General features: G+C 38.0%; 1 protein-coding gene across 4 annotated transcripts in view; it reads left to right on the forward strand.

The window, feature by feature from the left end:
* The window catches only part of GALNT7 (polypeptide N-acetylgalactosaminyltransferase 7), a 112,945-nt gene that overhangs the window by 65,716 nt on the left and 25,517 nt on the right, over positions 1–21,712 (forward strand). For all 4 annotated transcript variants that reach the window (XR_010430121.1, XM_064652478.1, XM_064652477.1 and 1 more), the window contains 4 exons: positions 10,890–11,056; positions 16,878–17,008; positions 17,254–17,333; positions 19,500–19,682. Coding sequence is in view for 3 of the 4 variants with exons in the window: in XM_064652478.1 (XP_064508548.1) it covers positions 10,890–11,056; positions 16,878–17,008; positions 17,254–17,333; positions 19,500–19,682 (561 nt within the window). In the remaining variant the exon portion in view is untranslated. The remainder of the gene's footprint in view (positions 1–10,889; positions 11,057–16,877; positions 17,009–17,253; positions 17,334–19,499; positions 19,683–21,712) is intronic.

The raw sequence follows: 21,712 nt of genomic DNA on the forward strand, positions 1-21,712 counted from the left end.
TTGGGTTTGGGGTTTTTGTTTGGGTTTTTTTGTGGGTTTTGTTTTTTTTAATCTCTTCTTATTTACATGCACTTGGCCTGAATTAGTGCTCGTTTCTGTTTCCCTAGTGTGGACACCACCCTGTACATTTAAAGAATGTATGTCTTACTGCTAACAGCATCTGGGGTTTTATTTGATTAAAAATAAAATTTCCCTTCTTCATAGTTCCCTTTTTTAAAAGGAAGTGTCTCCTGCCTGTGTCTTCTGTCCTGTCAGATGCTCCGATTCTTCCATACTCATCACAGGTGCTGTCTGAGTCTTTCTTGGGCAGCCAGTACTTCTGTGTGGTTCTGTTCATGGCTTTCCCTTGTCCTTATGCTAGACAATCCCTGGCACATTTAAGCTCCAATAAACTGGTTCTGATTTATTTTAGCAGAAGGCAGTCCTTCATGGATAAAGTTAATCAGTTCCAAAAATTTCACCCATTGCTAATGAATTCCAGCTCATAGTTTCCTGGATCCTGCTTCTTGAAGGTGGGCAAGAATTTGTCTTTGTCAGTCCTCAGGAACCACTGTTATTCACCAGGACCTTGTAAATATTGGTAAGTGTGTCCTCACAATGACATCACAAGCTTCCTCAGTGCCCTCTGGTATGATCCATCCAAATCCTATGGGCTCATGCTGTGTTTATCCCATTTGCTGTAATATGTCTATTTAAGTGGTCCCTGACTCACCTCTGTGGTGGATATTTCTTCCCTTCTGCAGACTTTGCCCCTTGACTCAGGGACCTGGGAGGTGTGAGAGCAAACCTTGCAAGTAAAGACTGAAGGAAATTATATGTTGAGTGTCTTAGTCTTTTCTGTGTCCTTTGACAATAAATTGCATCTCTTTTATCAGTTTAGTCTTCCTTTAGCCTACAAGCTTTTCTCACCCTTCCTGTCTTATGGATTTCAACTCCATAAAGCTTTGCCTTTAATTCTCTCTGCATGGGCTCTCTGAACTCCTCCTAGGTAGCCAGTCCATGCATCTACCTTCCTGTTTTTCCTTCTGGAGTTCTTGGTGCAGCCAGGTGGGTTGTCTTCCATGCATCTTTGACTGACTGCATGTGGCAATGGACGGTTCCTGTGTTTTGGGGAGGTTGTCCTGGAAGATGCCATTCCTGAGCCCTTTTTGACGAAGTTGTAGCACCTGAAATCATTAACTTCTTATGACAGATATTAGGAAACACGTAAATAATGTGTGAAAGAGCCAAAAGGGAAATAAAACTTTCTGATGGACAAAACCATTGATGACTACATGTGTAGGGCTCTGAGAAGAGGCTGTTTGGTGTACGGCTCAGTGGAGCTGCACCTGGTATACAAGGCCAAAGCAGTGTGAGTTGTTAAAAAAAAATCTGTATTCAGTATTTCTGAAAAATACATATCTATGATGCATTACTTGCAGTAGTCTCTTTTTATATTTTTAACTCAAAACCACTAAGAATCAATGCAGGTTTTGCTTTATGAAGTTACTTTCTCAGTAGAACACTCCAAATCGTCATCTACCATTTCTATTCCTGTACTTTTCTGCATTTGGGTTGTGCTTAGTGCACTTTAGACTGAGATTGAAGTCAAGTAGCATTCTCTTAAAGTGTATTTTAAGTGATGCACTGTGAAACTCCCTATCTTTCCTATTAACCAACTTGCAATACTGTAGAGCCCTTAAGCCAGAGATGTTCGTAGTGCTGGTCAGATTTCATGCCAGGGTAATTAACGGTGATGGCTGTAAGAAAGGATCAGAGCTCAACATGCTTTGCTCAGCCTTGATGTGCTGTTGTTATCCAACCCATGGAAGAGTTGCTTACAAATGATTCTTACTGATCCAGAAGATTTTGGTCTTATTACTCTATTTAAACTAGTTGTTTTTTTTTGACAGCTTCTTTCAAAAAATGTCTCAGGAATTTTATCCTGAATAGTTTAACTGGGAGAGGAAACATCATTAATGTTTAGGGCATGAGACAAATTAATCTCTTGCTGGATTTTTTTTCAATATGACAATAGATAGCTGCTGTCTGCTCGCCAGTGTGAGCCAGAATTTCAGCTGTATCACCCACACACATCTGTCAGTATGATCATGGCAGAATAAATATTTTTAAGTGTTTTTTTCCTTCTGTGGATTATCCAGTTTGAGTTTTCCTTTTTAAGGACATTGTTGCTGTTACAGGGCATACCCCCTGGGCCATACAGATTTGTACTTGAATAATTGCATCTGTTGCCATGGGTCACCTTTTGACTTCAAACAGAACTGGCAATAAGCTTTTATTGAAAAACCTGAAAAAACCTCCTTGCTTGAGTACAATGCTGCTTGTATTTTTTGACAATTGTTTTTGCATCTCATTTTATAAAACAAAAGTGAATGAGGATTGGCTCGTTTTTAAAAATTGTACATGCAGGTTTGAAGGGTGCTTGTTTTATTTTTCAATTATTTTTAGTAAAAAATGAGGAGGGAATTCTTGCCAAAAATAAAGACTTCTAACTTTACTAAGAATACACACATGCAGAGCTGTGTGATAGTAAGGCAGAGCTGTTAGAAAAGATATTTTTCCTATCATAGTTTGATGGTGACAGCTTGGACCCTTTGTATGGTCCAAGTGCTATTAAAAATGTTGAATTGTGTAGAAAATATTTGGTGCTGGACTGGAGTAAAAAAATAACGAAATCTTTAGTTGTAACTAATTACTCAGGGTATGAAATAAGGCAGATAAGTCTTGGCTGCTCATTTGAAATGGACAGTCTTATTAGTCTGGGCAAATAACATGAATTTAATATGTTCTCTTACACTGAGTAGTTACTGGTCCAGTCAATCTTGTTGTAGCTAAGAAGATTGAATAGAAAGACTCTGGAGTAAAGCCTGCTTTCTTCAGGAATGTGATTAGTTCCTTTAATTATAGCACTGACCAAATTACGTATTTGATACTGTTGTAAGAAAATGGATTTCAGTAATTATTCTTGATATCTATGTCATTGGAAGTGGAGCATTAGGGACTTGATTTCATTTCACATGGTACCTTGGGAAAATCTTTTATTCAAGTGCCACATAGTACACTGGAACTGTTCTGTAATGAAGAAAACTAATTTTATAGTGTGCACATAAATCTTTGTGCACCTCAGTGAGAGCGGGGATTGAGAATCAGGTGAATTATAGTGGTCACACTAAATCAGGAAGGCTTTCCGCTGCAGATTATCAGCTGCCTTACTGCTGGTAAGAGTCCTGGAGGGGAAAAGAATGCATTTAAATTGTAATTAGCCACAGATTGTGAGAGCATCTCCTTGTGGTCAGGAAAGATTTGAATTCTGAGCATTAAAGCAAAACCCAGCATTTTCTGTTAACATTTCAGGTCCCAGTAGTGAAAACTACAGAGAAAATGGATCCTTCATCTCTTTAGTGTTGGCTGCTAGCATTTCAAACGTTAAGTTTTGAGGGAGAAATAATTCACCCAAAGAGTACAGAGACGTTGACAGAGGCACCAGGTGTGTTATCTGTAGCTGGATTTACTTACTTCTTTATGTGTGCATTTGAAAAGAGATGACCAAGTTCTGAACATGACCTCTTACTCAACAAAAATGTACAGCGCAGCACCTGGAGTATATTTAAATTCTGTCTTAAACCTTGACTTCAGTGGAGGGGCAGTCTGAGCGATTTCCTGCAGCTGTTTGTGTAACCCTTCAGGTGCTGACTTGCAGCATAGAAATTCTGGGGCAGATGGAGGAAACATTCTGTCAAATGAGTTGTAATCTGAATGTGAGACTAAAATTAAATAGACTTCTTGCGCTCTGTCTTGTTCCTGTTAACCAGGACATACTGTGCTAGAGCATTCAAATAAGTGTGCCTGATACAAGCTATAATGCAGTCCAGCTAAGCATGGGCAGGAACTTCAAGGTTTAATACCTGATGAGCAAGGCATGGTGGAAATACAGTATTTCTGTGGGACTGAGCTCACTGCCTCAAGCTTCTTTCTAGTCACTTGATTATTACATTAGGTAAAGCTTGTCAATGTTTGATAAACCCGAAGTTATGCACAGCCTGGACTGTTTGAAGCAAATATATCAAGCCATAACTTCCTCAACTGGTGCTTACTCAATGGAGAAATAAGAAGAATTGCCATATGGTGGCTGCTTAATTCTGAAGATGCAGTGCTCGACACCTCAAGGCGGAGAGGGTAGTGCATCCCATCCAAACTGCTTTTGTGCTGCTGGCCCACAGCACTGCCCTACCCTGGTCCTGAGGAAGCTGCTTGCCCCCTCTACTCCCTGTGACATGCACGGTGTGTCACCGGACTGCAGAAGGCCTAGAGACCTGGGAGGACTTTACCACTTTAAACCAAAACAGGAAAGAAGAGGGCTTTGGCTTCATCTCCCTGTATGGGAGCTTCCCCTTCCATGGGGAAGGCAATTTATTTTAGCCACCTAGCTGCCCTAGCTTTCCTGCCCTGTGATGTTTATTGATTCAACTTTTTCAGTATTGGATAAGTGATAATACGGGCAAGAATCTTGTGATTAAAAAAAAAAATATAAAGGCTCTTCCTTTAATTCTCCTGTTATCCCTAGTGCTGGGTCCTTGTGCAAACCTTGCCCTGAATTTGGACTGTGATGCTTTCAGAAGTATGGTAGATGTATCTTGTGCTCCCAAGGGCATTAATGATACAATGTAGTCACATAGCCTTGCAGATTACTTCAGGAATGGAAATGGGTAAAGCTTGTAGCTACTGTAAAAATAGAAAATGCTGTTTCAGCGTAGGTTTAAGCTGTTTGGTAGTGTATAATAAAGGTTTTGCTGCTGTCTGCTAAAGGGAAAAAGAAAACAACTTAGCTGATCAATTTGTCTTTCTTAGGTTGGCTGTTCTCTTCCAGAACCTCTGTTTTGTAAGTCAGCTACTGTAATCTTATGTTGATGTTGATGGTGCATAAAAAATAAGGCTTCATAGGTAACAAATCTAGTATTAGCATTAGATTTACTTAGTTGTATATTAAAAAAGAAATGCCCAGTTTTGTAATCTGTTTCTGTTTATTCTGTCTACTCTAGACTTAGTAGCCAGTCTCAGCTATGACCTTGATGATGTCAACCATACACATGAGCAAACAGTTGATGGTGTTCTATGAAAAAAAAATTCTCATTCATCTTCCTAGGGATTAGATTCAGTTTACTGCAGTAGTCATAATAAATTGATGATTTAAAATAAGGAGCAGCCCTAAATTTAATATTGAAAGTCTGTAAACACCATGCTATCATCTGAAGGACTGTCTCCTTCTAAGAAAAGAACAGGACTTACTAGAAAAGGAAGGTGCAAATGAAAATAGAGCTCCTAACTTATTTCTGGGCTTTGCTAGTGCTGGACCCTCTCAAATAATGAGAAAAATGCATGCACTATAAAGCAATTATAATAGATGATAATACAACTGTGAGCTTCATACCACTTTAAACATGAAATAAAATTTAAAATACAATTTATGAACAAATTTATATTAATGGAGAAGAGAGATTCTGTTTTTTGTTTAACCGTCAGTTTCAGTTTCAGGATAAATACTAAATTGAGACCTTCAGCTTTGTACTGGTTCAGGTCCCTCATCTTGCAACAGCTGATTAGCTTCTTAGGAGCTGGTTGTTGGAATGTTTACAATAATGTGATGGCAGCTGCCTTCTCTCTTAGAGGAATCAGTGCTGCTACATTTTGGTCTGAGCACACAAGTACAGTGCTTAAAATCCAGAGGGTACTGATGTGTCCTTGGTAAATGCAGGTAATATCAAGATAAGAGTGTCACAATATGCAGCCATAAGACCTCTTACTTTTTCTGGAGCTTAGGTGCTGGTGTGCTGGGTGAGTTAGGGATTCAGGATGACATGAGAAGCACTTCTGTTGGCTCAAGGTCTTAAATTACCCTCTTAAGTATCTTTCTGTTGAGGTGCAATCCTTTTTCATTTCTCGCATTTTTGTTTGGTGGCTGGATTACTCTTCCAGGAGAAGGAGACTCCAGTCTTGGCTCTTTTTCGCCTGAGGAAATTCGAGTCTCTGTCTGCATCTTCAGCAGTTACTAACAGGGAGTCTGTATGGTCATCCCATCCTTGGACCATGTACCCATGATCACGACTGTGGGGCCCCAGGACATCTGTAAGAGCAAGCCAATGAACAGAGTCCAAATCTGTAAGAGCAGAAATTTCCTCAAGCCAAGGAGCACTTTAGCCCAAATGCCCAGCTTGTTGTCCAGAGGGGTCCCCCATAAAAGAGCTTCTCTCCGATGTGACTGGTACACAGCTTTATGATTGAGGGATAAGGGATCCTGACATGGCACAGGCTCCAGAAGTGCTATTCCTCTAGGGGTGGAGAGGGAGTAGAACTAATTCACATCCCAAGTATGCAGGCTAATAGTCAGAAGAAACATTACTCACCCTGTTCCTCAGTTAGATCACTACTGTGCCTTTTGACTTGCTCCAGTGATGAGTCACTTCTGGTTTTGCTCAATAATGCTGGTGCTGATTTGGGAATGGAAAGTTTTTAATTCACGGACTGATCTGAAGGTGTTGTTTCCTTTCACTCATGAGTCCCTCAAGGAAAGGGGAAACAAACAGAGCTGCTCTTCCCTGCAGCACTGCCCAGATAAGGTGTTGCCAGCCCTTCACAGATCTGTGCATGCCTGTTACTCTTGCCGATACAGTAACTCTTTACAGGATTCAGGAAAAGTGATGTGACTGTCTAGAGGCAAAACTTGCTTGAGGATGGTACCCTGTTATTCTTGCAAATCTGCTGCAGTGTGCCTTCCTCTCAGCGATACCAATAAGAATTCAAAATATTTTTTTAAGTGACTTTGTTAACTAACTTGGTGAACGGTGTATTGCCACAGCTGGCCTGCAGGCTACACCTGAATGGGCATTGTGCTAGTATGTGGGCAGGACTGCACCCAGCAGATGAAGCTAGAGGCTGAAACATATTTAAATCCTCTTTGTCACAAACCCTTTTGTACTTTGAATCTGCTCATGCTGGTTTTCAATAGCTTGCAGCTTTTGCCTGAACATTGACCCTCTCTTTTAAAACTGAAGAAAGTTCTTGGAAATTCAGGCATATTATTTTCCTTTTTTGGTGCCTAAAACCTGGAGGGAAAACAGTACTCTAAAATTTAGCTTCAAACACAAGGAAAATGCATTTATGGTTTCTTGGTATGTGGTTTGCCCACCACTGGATGTCAGTGCTGCTCCACTGAGGAAAGGCTCTTCCCTGCTTCCTTCCCTGAAGATGTGAAGGAAACGAGAGCTGAGGCTCCTGACTTTTGTTGCTCAGATCCCTGAGCAACCATCACATTTATTGGGAAAAAAACTACCACAGAGATTAAAAAATGTATTAATTGCACATATCTGAAACAACTACTATATTTCAAACCTCTAGTTCTCAGTGTAAGATGAGAGAGGAGATTGTGCATAAGAGTTACTGCAGTCTATCAGAGCTTATGGGCTTGGTGATTCAATCTATGGACTGTCTAATGAGTGAAATAAAGTCTCTGGAAAAAACTAAAAGCATGCTCTTACTAGAGATATAAATTTAGTGCTTCACTGCTTGCAAACAGCACATTTAGCAACACATGATTTTTCAACTTTAAAAAGTAAAGCGTGTTGACAGATTTGAAGAGATTAAGTCAGATATATAGCAAAAAGCCTTTCTAGACCTTTGGTTTTATGTTTTAAAAATTTATTAAATACAGATCAAAAATTGCTTAAGTGTTATAAATTGCTCACAGATGTATTGTTAAATTCAGGCTTTTTAAAATTACATAAAGCTACATACTGTCATTCATTCTTATGCTCTTCACCATTTTGTTGCTAAATATGACTAACCTATACTGCAGGAAGTGGAAGAAATAAGCAACCAAAAGATTTGAATTCTTTTTCAGTGTTTGCTTTGTTTTTGCCCTTGAAGGCAGTCTGAAACTGTGGTCTTTTTATTTGGAGAGCAAAACAGTTTCCTGGCTAAACTGCTGAAGGTGCAGGTCAGGGGCACAGTGCAAGATGCATCAGATACTGCCTTCTCCTTTGAGGCAAAAAGTGCTATTCTACTACCTCTTAAACAGAGCTCTTGAACACCTCACTTTCCTCTATTTTAAACATATTGGTATCACCAAAATTAATATATATGCGTAAAGCAACACAGTTCTGTTATAAATCTGTTATTAAACATATTAAATATTCCTTTTACACACCCCACTTAACACACCTAGGTAGGATATCAACTTTATCTCTGCAAATGGCTAAGTAAGTTGTTGACAGCTTAAATGCTTGTGCTACAAATGGTAGCACTGCGTTCTGTAATCAGCTGAAATCTTTGAGGAGGATCTGTGTAAGGAAGGCATCTGTGGCCTGAACCTTTTAAACAGCCAGTCTAGCACTTGTGTGTTGGTAATTTGTAACTATGATTAGCTGCATTTACTTCAGGCATAAAAACAGTTGAGCTGGAGGACTTTAGTCAGTAAGTCGTACTTTTAGTGATCGTGCTGTTTCAGACGTTGCTTACAGCTCACCTAAGAAAAGAAATGCCTTATTAGATACCATTTTGTTGTAGTCTGTTTTGATTCTGTAATTTTCTTTTCCCACAGGACCAAAATTAATAGCATGTTTCTACCAAATGTCTTTCATTTTCTGTGAGGTGAGAAATAAATATTTATGCTGTTCCCTGACAATAAGTGAAATGTGTCCTTCTTCACCAAAGACACACTCTTTAAATACCTGTAGATCTGTTAAGTGAGTTCTTTCCATGTTTAACTGAATGTAGTTTCAGAAACTCTGGTGATTTCTGATGATAAAGGCCATTCTTTTCAAACACAGGAATGTTTCTGTGCACTTAAGCTTCTTATTGTATATAGAGAACAATAACTATGGAAGTTTGTGCATCTGTAAGTTTAAAAGTTTTTATTTGTCTCTAATAATTTCTTAATACATGATAGATGTCTTTGAAAAGTCAGACTTTCTCTATTGAAGACTTTACTTGCTGAAAGATGAAAAAAGGAAGGATTTTGCTCATTGAAATCAAAAGTGCTATGTCTGTGTGTTTGGTGATAGGAATTGAATTATTATAGTTGGAAAAGGGGATAGTGATCAGCTGGGGAAACTTCCAGTTAAGGAAATACTTGGACTGATTGTAATTAGGGAGACTGTGAACAGTCTCACTTTGAGATGCTGTTGGGGAAATGAACATTATAGTTGCAAATTAAATCCATTGTTTATAAATGTGATTAATAGGTATTGGAAAATGTGGACTGAAGTGCTCATATTGCTTGTTTTCTAAATAATTTTTAACCCCTCGGGAAAAAATACTCGAGTCCAGGTCCACAGAGAAATAGAAATGCAAAATGTTTTAAATGAATAGAGTTTCATGGCACAGCAAGCTAGAACCCATTGATACAGAGACTTCAATTGAAAAAGTTTAATAGAGATGAACATAGGCAATGGTTACGTTTCCTATGTCACTCTTTCTGACATTGGGTAGTCTTGCACACTCTGTTGATGCAATTGTGATCTGTCATGTTGGCTACTAGAAAGATGTATATTATAGCCAGATGCATGCTAAATTGAACCTGTTACTTGAATTCCCGTTTAATGCATTTGGAGAGTTAGAAACTGTTAACTTTGATCAAAATGTGTGTTCTTTGTTATTGTGATAGTGTTTTTGTCCAATTTTATATAGACATTACACTTTCAAATGATTTATGAATTCTTGTCTTTTTCTAAAATTTGGCAGCACTTCAGTGTTCAGTTTCTCACTTTATTCCTTTGAGTTTTCTGCAGTATTTTTGTTTGGTTTCTTCTCTCTTGTCTTGTATTTTTTTTATCCTTGTGTTTTCATATCTTTCAAGGAAGGAGCCCACTGAAACTGGGCCAGATTTGAAACTTGTGTTTGGCAGTCTTTTTTTTTTTTTTTAATTTTTGTTTGTATTTTGTTTAAAAGAGAAATGTATGATTGCAAAAATTTAGCCAAAGCTGTTACCTTCCTGCATATGGTGAAACACATGACTTAGCATTTTGAGTAAGGGAATGGAAGGCTGAATGGATTTGGTAAGGTTGGGTTTTTTTAGCTAGTTAACCTAAAAGTTTAACCATGTATAATGGACAGTAAAAATCACATTTTCTCTGCCATGGGATTACATGTTTCCCTTGAGTAACTATGCTTTTCTGATGGTTTTTGCAAAAGGAAATAGTTTTATGCAGAGCAGATGACATGAGCTTTTCATGTGCTGCTGCTGTACTTCTAGCAAGTTTACTTACTATGTTTAAATTTATTTTATTGTGAAAGAGCAGAAATTAATGAGTTTTGCCTTGCCACAACAATGTAACTTTGTAACTTTCTGCAAACAGAAATATTTTATAGAGTCCTTCTACTGGGTAAATACGATTTAAAGAGCCTTAGGAAGAAACAGCACTTCCTTATTGTGTACGTGATGCAGTTGGTGAGCCAAATATGCAGCCCATCCTGAAGTGTGATATTTTGAAGAGGACACTCATCACAGCTGCAGTCTGGGTCTTTTCTTCCACTGTTCTCTACTGGCTGCACAAGCAGCAAAGTGGTGGTGGTGGTGGTGGTGACAGGGGTCTCTCGGTGGGGTCTGTGCAATACCAGCCACCTACACAGGAGGAAGCATGTGAATGTTGAGGCCGAAGTTATCATTTACCAGCTGCATCACACCTCTTTCAGGAGGAAAAAAGGCTCTAGGTGGGAAGGAAGTTGCTCTTTGGGCCTCATACCTCTGTAATGCACTTAAGCTGCATTACCTTTTAAATCCTCTTCCTCTTAAATTTGAAGGATAGCCATGAGCGAAGATGTCATTTGCACAAAGGTGTGGTTAAGCAGTTCTGTAATCACATTGTGAAAACTAATAAAATCAAATCTTTTTACAGATGCAAATACTGGCATTATGACGATAATCTGCTCACCTCCAGCGTTGTCATTGTCTTCCATAATGAAGGATGGTCCACGCTCATGAGGACAGTCCACAGTGTCATTAAGAGAACACCAAGGAAATACTTGGCAGAAATTGTGCTGATTGATGATTTTAGCAACAAAGGTATATTTAGAATATTAACACACTACTTGTAGAAAAGGAAACTTTTATTTTCTTAAAATAGTTTTCTTTTGATTTATTACCTGCCATGTTGACTCTGGAAGGAAAGTAGGTTGCTTCTTCACAGTCCTTTGAGTTTTCAGTGAAGGGAAAGCTCTTCCAATGAACTGCTCTTGTAAAGGTGGCAATCCTTTGTATTCAGTTGTTTGAAATACAGGATTTGTAGCAAGTTCTCTACCACAGTTGTTGAGTAGTATATAGAAGAAAGCTGGGATACCTAGTACCCCTCATAGCTCTTGTGAAAGCAAGTAGTTTGAACAGTATCAAAGGCATTTGAGCTAAGCCTGTTAGGAATAATTCCTTTCTTTATTCCATATAGGAATTTAGATGTCTCTTTTTTGTTTGGTTTTTAACTGTAATTAAAAGCTATCTAAGGATATCAAATTATCTGTTCATTTTCAATATCCTTTTAGATTCTGACATCCTTTTTAAATTAAACATTATATTAAGCTGTTTATTGTTTCTTATTTAGGGAAGGAGCTTATAAGAACTTAAGTATGTTTTAATTTCTGCCTTTCTTTGAGTCCTACATATCAACAAAAGTCCAGAGATTTTCTTCATCCTTTGTGATTTACATTCTAGTCTTGGTTTTATAGTCAGGATGCAGGTACTTATATGTGATTCGTATAAATATAAATGTAAACTGATTTTTTTTCCTTTAATGGCGATAACTTCAGTATTAATGCAACTCAAGGCTGAATACAGAGAAGAACTGAAAATGTTATCCTAGAGATATAAGTTGACTGATATAGAGGAAATCTGACTGATTTTAAACTTTAAAGAAATTTCAAAAGAGTGCATCAGAGCTGCACATTCTGTAGGATTTTATTGCAGCATAATTCTTGAATAGAAGTTGAAGAGAAAAAGGGTAGACCCATAAATAAAAACACAGTTTTGAATGTGTGCAGTAACAGTCTCTTCTAGACAATGATGATGACTTTAGGAGCATAGGCAAGTTTGGTCAGCAGCACAGGATACCCTCCTCTTTTTTTTTATAATAGCTGAATTGTGCAGCGGCATAGAAAACAGATGACTGTTCTGAAACTCGTTTTTATTAAGTGATCTGGGCTTCTCCCAGTTCCAGCCTTGTGGGAGTTGTTTTCTGTGGGTATATCCACTATAAATTTTAAAACTGAACTCATCACATAGCTGAGTTTACCTTTTTTTGAGTATAAGTCACTATTAAAAATAGTTATTTTGTGTCAATTCTCACATTGTACCTGTAGATAGGTAGATATCATTTTCTGTTTGTTTTAACAGGAGAGGAAACATTCCCTGTATTGTAAACTTGACTGTGTTTAGCTTAGTCTAATAAAGATTCTGAATGCTAAATTATAGTCTCCTGTATCCTTTAACAGCTGTTGAGAATTTGGCTTAGATACATGCACATACTGTAAAATAAAAATATCTTCTCTCGTAAGGGATATAATTTTAATAATTCAGTCAGCAGACATATACTGTGTTTTGCTTTTCCGCTGGGATCACAGCTTTCCTTCAGAGCTATTCAAGGACTGAGTTAGCTGTATAAAGTATCTACAACACTGACTGTCTCTAGAAAACTTAACAGATTTTTTACTAATGATAGGGCTCAGTATTTGGGTTTCACGTGAGTTGTAGCTGACTCTGCAATGTATATGTAGTTCATGGGATGACTTTGTCTGGCATGACAACTCATACTAGTTGTCCAATAGATGATGTTTGTTAAATAAAAGCAGTATTTTTCAAGAATTTATTTTGAAATATAGAGCTTTCTAGCTTTCTGCTCATAAATGAATGGTTAGCAGATATAGCTAGCCTGGACCTAACATCCAGTAGACTTTTGCCTCTATATTTGCCAAACTTCAGTTTCCCAAGTAACTTTTTTGAATCAGAAAATTTAACACAGAAAGCTCAAGGTGCAGTTTTCCCAGGTATGAGTGACTGGAAGACAAGCACAGGCTGGAATTGCTCTGAACACCTTGCTGCAACTGCACTATTTAACTATAATAATTCTTCAAACTGCTTTAGGCTATTACTTGGTAAATATAATTAACTTAATTTCAATAATTCAAATTGTGTTCTAGATGAGAAATGGCCAAGAGAGTAGAATCTCACTCCACTTCTTTCTCCCCAGAGAGAAAGATGAACTAGTATGGGCTGCAAAGCATGCCAAACTGCCTGAAGACATCTCCAGTTATTAGGAGAGCTGCAAAACACAAACTCTCTTAATCACAGCAGAGCTGCCGGCAGCTTTTTGCTTTTCCAGCCAGAAGAAAAGCCATGCTGATAGCACAGATACAAGATTTTCTCTTTCCCCACCTACTTTCAGGCTGCACACTTCATATCTGCCTTTCCACTCAGCAAAGACCATCTTATGCTCTTGGAGCCCAGTGTTGGACTGGGTAGATGTTTGCTCACACTCAGTGTGACTGTCCTTATTTCTTAGCTGCTGCCTTCTCCAGCGATATAAAATTAAAATGGAATATAGTGGTTGCAAACACTTCTAAAGACTGGCTCATAAAAACCCTGCCTGTCCTTCCTTTTGAGAAATCCTCTTTCATCAGAAGGGAGTTGCAGCTGCATAGAAGCTTATATATGTTATGCCTTACAGGGAGGAACAGTTGCAATGCTTGGAAAATGTTCTTTGCATTATAATTCTTTGTATAAAGTCAGTTGGGAGCAGTCTTTTTTGCTGAATGACACTCTTTCCTTAATCTCTTCTGCAAACAGCGGGATTTGACTGTGGAGAACTGTGCAGAGATATGTGCTGAATTCTACTCTGGTGTTTTTTTCCTTTGTCAGAGCACAAAGGGAACAGTAACAAGAAGATGATGCCTAGCTAAGTAAATGATGCTATCTCCATTTTCAATGGAGACCTCTGTATTAGGGTCTGAGAAGTGTTGCAGCAGTGTCAGTGAGGCCACACTGTTGCACATGGGGTTTTTTCCCAGTTTTTCTTGTGTTTCTTCATAGAAACTGTTTTTCTGTGAGTGTTAGCTGTGTGAAGGAAACAGCTGTTACAGAAGGGCAAAGAGAATTCATAAAACTGTATTTTCTAAGGCTCCCTACAATTACGGTTGTGTATTAGGTCTTCAACCACTTGTTACCTATTTGGGTACCAGCTTGCTTTCTTTTTGGAGCATAGAGGTCAATATCTCAGCTGGTGCAGCTTTTGTAGTCTGTGCACCTGTAAAGAGTGACTGCGAGGTCAGTACCAGTGTTCCTAGTAGCATTTAAAGGCTTTGTCTACCTTTTGTGTTTACTTATTTTTTTCTTTATTGCTATCTGTATTTCCCACTGATGTAACATCCTGTGAGATAACCAGAAGTTATGAGAGTAGACAGGTAACAGTATTTTTATTAACCTGTTTAATGGTGCTTGCCGTGGGAAAACTGAAGCACTGATCAGGGTTTGTGTTAGAGCCAAGAGCCCCACATTAGTAGTATTACAGTTCAGGGTAGTCAAAGGCAGCTGCTTTAGGGAGGACTTCTGATACCATTTTTCTAGTTCTCAAACTAATGTCCATGAGTCACGGGGAAAAAACCTGCTTTCCTCCTCCTCCCTCCTTCTAATCTGCAACGCATAAGATCTTTGGAGAAATGATGTGTTTTTAAAAGACACTGATTCATGCTTTAATCATGCGGTCAAACATGAGAGAGGAACTCAAACAGGAGAAGGCCAGATTGGTGGTTATAATATTTTGAAAGATAAAATATACATTTTTGAACAAAAACCAGATTTCTGTAAGGCTGTTGACAGATGTCATAAATACATATTCTAGGTGAACAAAATTTAATGCTGGCCAAACAGTATTTTTATCTGTAAAAGTATTGGGATTTTATACACTGCTGTCATGCAGGCTTTGTAGTATGGGAAGGAGGAAAAATTCAAGTTTCCTATGGGAAATAGCACTTGCTGCTAACCCTGGCATGGTTTCAGATAATGGACTGCACAGTCCTGAGACTTCTACTGTAGAAAAGCTTTACACAATCAATATGACAGGTTTTTACAGCTCCCTGTGAGCCTTACATAGTTGAACATTTGATAACTAAAACATTTGGCTTCATAGGCAGGAGAGCTGGAAATAACTTAAGGTTTTAAATCTTTAAAACATTCCTGACAGTCCTTCTGTAACACATACTTGGAATTTGCAGCATAAATAATGGTGTGGTATAAAGATTCTCTTCGTACCACTTCAGTATGACCTCAAAACTCTGTTGATTTTATCCTATAAAAATTTATATCACAGCTATCATATCATATATTCTCTATTTATTACATGGTATGTTATTCTATTCAGCATCTGTGATAAAATTGTTCTTTCTATAATTTGACATTTGTGTGTCCTTGAGGTTTTCCTAATGCACCAGGATTTACAAAAGAAATTGTAAATGTGTGTGAGAAGAGAATACATAAAACTCAGTTGAGAAAACTTATTCTTTTATAAAGATGGAGAGGAAGGATAATAAGCGTATCAAAAGGTAGTGATTTCAAAAGATTGTTCTTTGATAAAATTGCTGGATTTTCAATTTTGGAAGCTTCACTTCAAAAAAACACCATTTCCACTACAATTATATGTAGCTTTTGTTTAAACTAGAATAAAATATAAATATAAAATATAAACTAGAATAAAATATAAAATACACTGAAACTAAGTTGCAGAAGTCTCCGGACTTCATCATTTTCATTCAGTTTGCAAGAAATGTTGCTACTGAAGTAACCTGATGGCCCGTTGCAGTTGAAAGGAACATCCTTCTTCTTCCACCTCCACATGTCCCCTCTCCTGGTTAGATCAGCACAGGCATCTGTCAGCCCCTTGAAGCTGATGCAAACCAGTGCATGGATGCCTCGGCTGTAGCTAAAGTGGCTTTATTTTGGTTCCTGACTGAGAGAAACTGAAGCTGTAGGCAATTCTTTTGAGCCTTTCAGAACAAAAATAGATTTTAAATGAACACCAGTAGCTAAATCAGCATAGCCTCAAACAGGAGGTGCTTGATTATCAGCCCTGCTGCCTTCATGAGTTTTCTCAACAGAATCATCTGGGCAAAATATTATGCAACACTAGGATCCTTTTTTCACATTGTGCGACAGGAATGTGGTTTCCAGAGTAGTTTGGCAAAGACCAATGTGCAAATACAAATCCGAAGCCATTTAAGCATAGCTCATCTTGATTGTTATGTGGTTACTTGTCCCTTTACTGACAAAGGTCCCATTTCCACTTCTGGCCCTCCAATTATTCTTATTAATTTCATTAGAAGACTAGTGGAAGACCTCCCCAGGAGGGAACAGGTCTGTATGAGGAAGGGCAATAATCTGAGCATGGTGGGTTCCTGTCTCAGGTTTCTAGATTTAATAGACTGACAGAAAATTTTATGAGGCAGAAAGTGAAGGAAAAGTTTAACTGAGAAATGGTGCCTTCAACTGTACATGTGACATTATCTGATGAGGAAAGTCTGTATGCTAAAATGTAGAAACTTCTCTGCCCTCTTGGAATATAGATGAAAACCTGTAAGCTACTATGCCGTATATTGAAGTGATTGGGAATTGTCAACCCAGCTCCCTGTGGTGTGGCCAGCTACTTCAGATGCTTTTTCTTCTGATGTGCTAGAGATAAACCTCTGTGCCATGAGGTCAAAAATCTTGATCTCCCCAGTTTTAGTGTTTGTGAGTGGTTGAAATAAAGGTTCTTGTAAGGGTCTGTAGATATTTTGGGGTTGTATTAAGAGTACAAAACTGTTTATTATTAAAACTCACCAAAATAATTTTTTTCTTTGTTATTTGATAGCACACTTACAAGAGAGGCTGGATGACTATATTAAGCAGTGGAATGGCCTTGTAAAGGTATTTCGAAATGAGAGGAGAGAAGGTTTGATCCAAGCTAGAAGTATTGGAGCCCAGAAGGCTAAACTTGGACAGGTAGGAGCCAGTTCACACACAAGTCTGTCTTTTTTATCTTTTTTTGGGGGAGAGGTTTTGGTGGTTCCAATAGATATGTGGAAATGTAGTATTATAGTATTATATTATTGATACTGTTTTAATAATAGATCAGTTTTACTCAATCTTCATTTTCATCTTTATATGTCTGTATCTCAAAGTAAGTAAGCGTAATTAAATCACTGCAATCTTGTATACAGAAATATATTTTTTTTTTTCTTTTGAAGGTTTTGGTTTACCTTGATGCCCATTGTGAGGTGGGAATTAATTGGTATGCACCACTTATAGCTCCTATATCTAAGGACAGGTAATGTTCTGCCGTTATTTCCAGTGTCTGACCTTTTAGGGAAAAAAAAGCACAGTAACAATCTTCACTTTTCAAACTATAGTCAATATGTTTTATATCTATATCAAACTATATAAATATTTTCTGTATGATGATTACATTATCCCACAGCATAAAAGATACATAAAGAGGAAGGAAAATAGTCGGGCAAATTAATCTCTAGATAGTTTGTTTTAATAGGCATACTGAATATTTTGCATAGTGTAGATTGCATGTAAGACAACTCTTGTTTTTCACAACGATCTGAGGCACTGTTATAAAATGTTCTGTTATAGCTGAATAAGGAGCCTGACTAAACAAAATAACTAAACAAAAACCTGATTTTTGGTAGAGGAAAAGTAGCAATAAATGTTTTGATTTAATGGGGATTTAAAGCCTCTGTGATCTCAAGAGTTTTATAACTTTCTCATCTTTGGTCTTGATATATGGCCTTATTTGTTCGCTCTGAAGTACTTTGGAGTGTTGTTTGTAACAAAGCGAGGTCAGGGCTTGAGCCTGTCTCTGCCACAAGCCCAGGCACTTGCTAGGAGTTTCTGGTTGAAGTGCCTGCATTGTGAGAGGGAGATCTGTGAGAGGTGACAGAAGAGAGAGATGTCTGGGGGTTTCATTTCTTCCAACTGTTAAAATGCTGTTGTTGCTGTGTGCCACCACACTCTTAGCTTGTGTAGTCAAGGGTATATGTGTTTAGGAAACCATGTTTAAACTCTTTAATACCATGAAATAGCTGCTTAATCCTAAAAACTATTTGTTAACCTGTTGTGCTTCCAGAATTCGCTTGAAGAATTGGGTTTTGTGTGTTTTAAAGGCTGTAACTCAACTTCAAGACTGTATTTGAGTCAAGATACTAGAGAGAAGATGGAAATGCTTATGGGCTTCCATTGAGTGTGTATTACTGTTTGACACAAGAAAGGCTGGTGAGATCAGGCAGCTTTAGAGGCATCCTCCAGCATTGCCCACGGAGGTGGAGGTTACACATGGTGCCAGAGGGCAGTGCTTGGCAGCCTTCTTCCAAGCCCTGGATGCAGCATGCTGCTGCTGCTGCTGCTGCCTCAAAGAGGAGCACGGTGTTAACATTTCTTTTTCCACCACTCTTTTATCTCATAAGATTTCACTTAAAAACATGGAAGTGCTCCAAGTTTGGTCACTAGGAAACTCATTTAGAAAATGTGGGGAGATAATGTCTTTTCCTTGGTGAATATCGTATATGATCAATCACAATGAGCATTGTATTGCAAAGCAAACAGGAAAAATTCTACTGAAGACTGCTGCTAAGAGAGCACTAGTAATGTTTTTTTATCCTGAGAGGCTGTATTTTCAGGGCAGTTGAATAGGACAGAATAATGAATATCTGTGTTAACGCTAGTAAAAGCCAAGAATTCATCATACTTGTTGAGAGCTAAGATCTAATATGAATAGAAATTACAGGAAATAATAATACTATGAGAACCCTAGCCCTCTGAGAGCTCCTCTGTTGCCTTCAGCAGTGCTTTATTAGAAGACCAATGTCAAGAAGTACACGTAACAGAAAAAGTGCTGATAAACAAATTGATATATTTGCATCTCAGACCTAACTTTTTTGTTTTCAGAACCTCTTAAACCAGCATAAAGAAAAAACTATATCTTTTTTTTTCTAATGATGCTTCATTTTTTTAATATGTTTACAAGTGACTTTTTATATACACTGCTCTAAGTTTAATTAATGGTGTAAATTTCAGATTAGAGAGATTGCTCTTCTGAAATTGTATTTTGCTCTTTCTTTCCCTTCTATAAATGTTTCAGAACTACATGTACTGTACCTCTAATAGATTACATAGATGGGAATGATTATTCCATTGAGCCACAACAAGGTGGGGATGAAGATGGTTTTGCCAGAGGGGCCTGGGACTGGAGTTTGCTATGGAAACGAATTCCGTTAAACCACAAGGAAAAGTCCAAACGAAAGCATAAAACTGAACCTTATCGGTAAAGAGAGCTGTTTACATACTGTGAATCATTATGAATAATTTTCTAAACCCTTTCGTTTTTCCCTCCACCCCTGTTTCCCCATGAACTACGGTCGGTGCACGTGTGCCATGCGGGTCCTTGCACATACCTGCATCTTCCCTGCCACCACCCGCCACCCTGCAGAACCACATGCACTGTGCCGCTTATAGATGTCATAGATGGCAACACTTATAAGATTGTGCCCCAAGGGGGTGGTGACGAAGATGGGTTTGCTAGAGGAGCGTGGGATTGGAGTATGCTATGGAAGAGGGTTCCCTTGACCAAGAAAGAGAAGGAAAGCAGAAAGACAAAAACTGAACCGTATCGGTAATCACTAAATCACTTACCCGTTTCTTTTTTTTTCTGAAGTCAATACTGATCCACTAAAACTTGCATGTACTTCCAGCCTGAAAACCTTCACATTTCTAACCACACTAACTGCTTTGTTTAGTTGGACCTGTTTGCCACAACTGCCTATTTGCACAAAATATCTCTGCTACCTTGTGTTGCCTCTCTATTCCTGCTCTTATATGGTTAATAGGGTGCACATTAGAATGACCGGGTTTTGTTTGGCAAAATAAAATATTGTATAACTTCATTGCCAGGGAAACTCTATTTAGCTATGATATTTTTTTTGAAGTAGTGTTGGAAACAACAGTGCTTGTTTAACCATTTGATTTGAAATAACAAGCATGCTGTAAGTATTTATAATAGAAGGTAATGCATAAAATCTGTAGCCTGCTGTCGTGGCCTGATGCATGCATACAGCTGGTGGATTATGCATGTGTATCAAAAAAATCCCTTTTGTCATATTTCTCCCACTTGCTTCATAATAGATCACATCTGACAAAGAAGCATACTGTTTAAGAATCTTGGCTAGATATTTTCAAAAAATTTTAATATAACACATATAACATTAAAAATAAAAAGGAATAAAGATTAAAACAGCACCTTATATTATGAGAAAACTCCAATAATTTCCACAGAAGTTCTACTTTTTCATTACACTTTGTAGCGGGGTATGGTTTCTTCCCAAAAAAATCAAAACTGGCTAGAAACCCTAGCTTAGAAACTAGGGTTTCTGATTTGCTTTTCAAGACTGGGAGACTGAGGTTCTGCTGGTTATTACTTTCTACTTCACACTTAACTAATTGTATTACTACATTTGAAAGCAATCCTCACATCTTCAGAATCTGATGTCTTCTATTACTTGTATATGTGATTTAAACATTGTTAGAACTGATGTTGGTAATTCCCTATCCTCACCCATGATTGTTCTTTGCTAAAATGGCAACACATGCAAGCAAGTTATGAAGGTTTGATCTGTTTTGTATACAGTATAAATAATACCATTTTCTGGTGAGGCTGTCCACATTGGAACTTTAATATTCGCTTAGAGGGGGATAAACTATTTCAAAAATCGCTGTTGTGTTCTGTGTTTACCATCCAAACAGGTCTTAAAATCCTTTAAACAGTTCCCAGCAACACAAAACACATGTTCTCAGAATGGTTTAAAAGATGACTTTATTTTAAATAATACTTTCAGAGAAATACCCTGCATCTGTTTATGTTCAGGCTGTGTGCATTTTCTTGCAGCAGAACCAAGGCAAGTAAGACCAAGTAAAAGTCTTGCTGAAACCATAGCCAGGATTGCTTAATTTAAAAGGAAAACAGACAAAATATCCTCAACAGCTTAAAGCACAGAGACAAACCTTTTGTAATGTGAGAATTGCCCGAGGACTGAATCCTTCTTTCAGTAACATTATGCTTACCTCTTCATATCCTATAAAGGAAACTCCTGAGCTTATGTAGATTTTACTGTGTTCTTTAACACACTTGACAGCACGTTGGAGGCCCCGACTGAAACTTCAGTATCTGCACTTGCCAAGTCTTTATGGTGCTGAGGAAAACCAAAAGTGCAGGAAAGCCATGGGGCTGTGCTGTGCAGTGTGCTTCCCCCTGCTGTGCCTGCTGGTTTCCTACCCTTTGAACCACTGGGATACAAAAGCAGTGTTGGAGGAAAATACAATAGGCAGCAAGTAGCAGTAACTTGGCATCTGATCAGCTGATTTGGACAGCAACTAAACTGATAACCATAATGCTTACAGTCAGTGCTCTGTTTCTGTTACCTTGCCTCTGCTATGCAGAGAGGGATATATGTTAACCCTAAGGGGTTACTTTTTCTTATGTCTTTCTCCAGGCATTTATGTGTGGAAAGGAAATACATTAACATTGCTGTTAAAAGGAACACCACTAAGCTAAGAAATCTAATAGAATGAAGAGACTATGAATAGTGCTTGAAATGATCCATCTCAATAATTTGGTGATGCAGGAGTATTTCACTTACGTTTTATTTG

The sequence above is a fragment of the Pseudopipra pipra genome, chromosome 4 (assembly GCF_036250125.1).
Source record: "Pseudopipra pipra isolate bDixPip1 chromosome 4, bDixPip1.hap1, whole genome shotgun sequence".
Classification (NCBI taxonomy): Eukaryota; Metazoa; Chordata; class Aves; order Passeriformes; family Pipridae; genus Pseudopipra; species Pseudopipra pipra.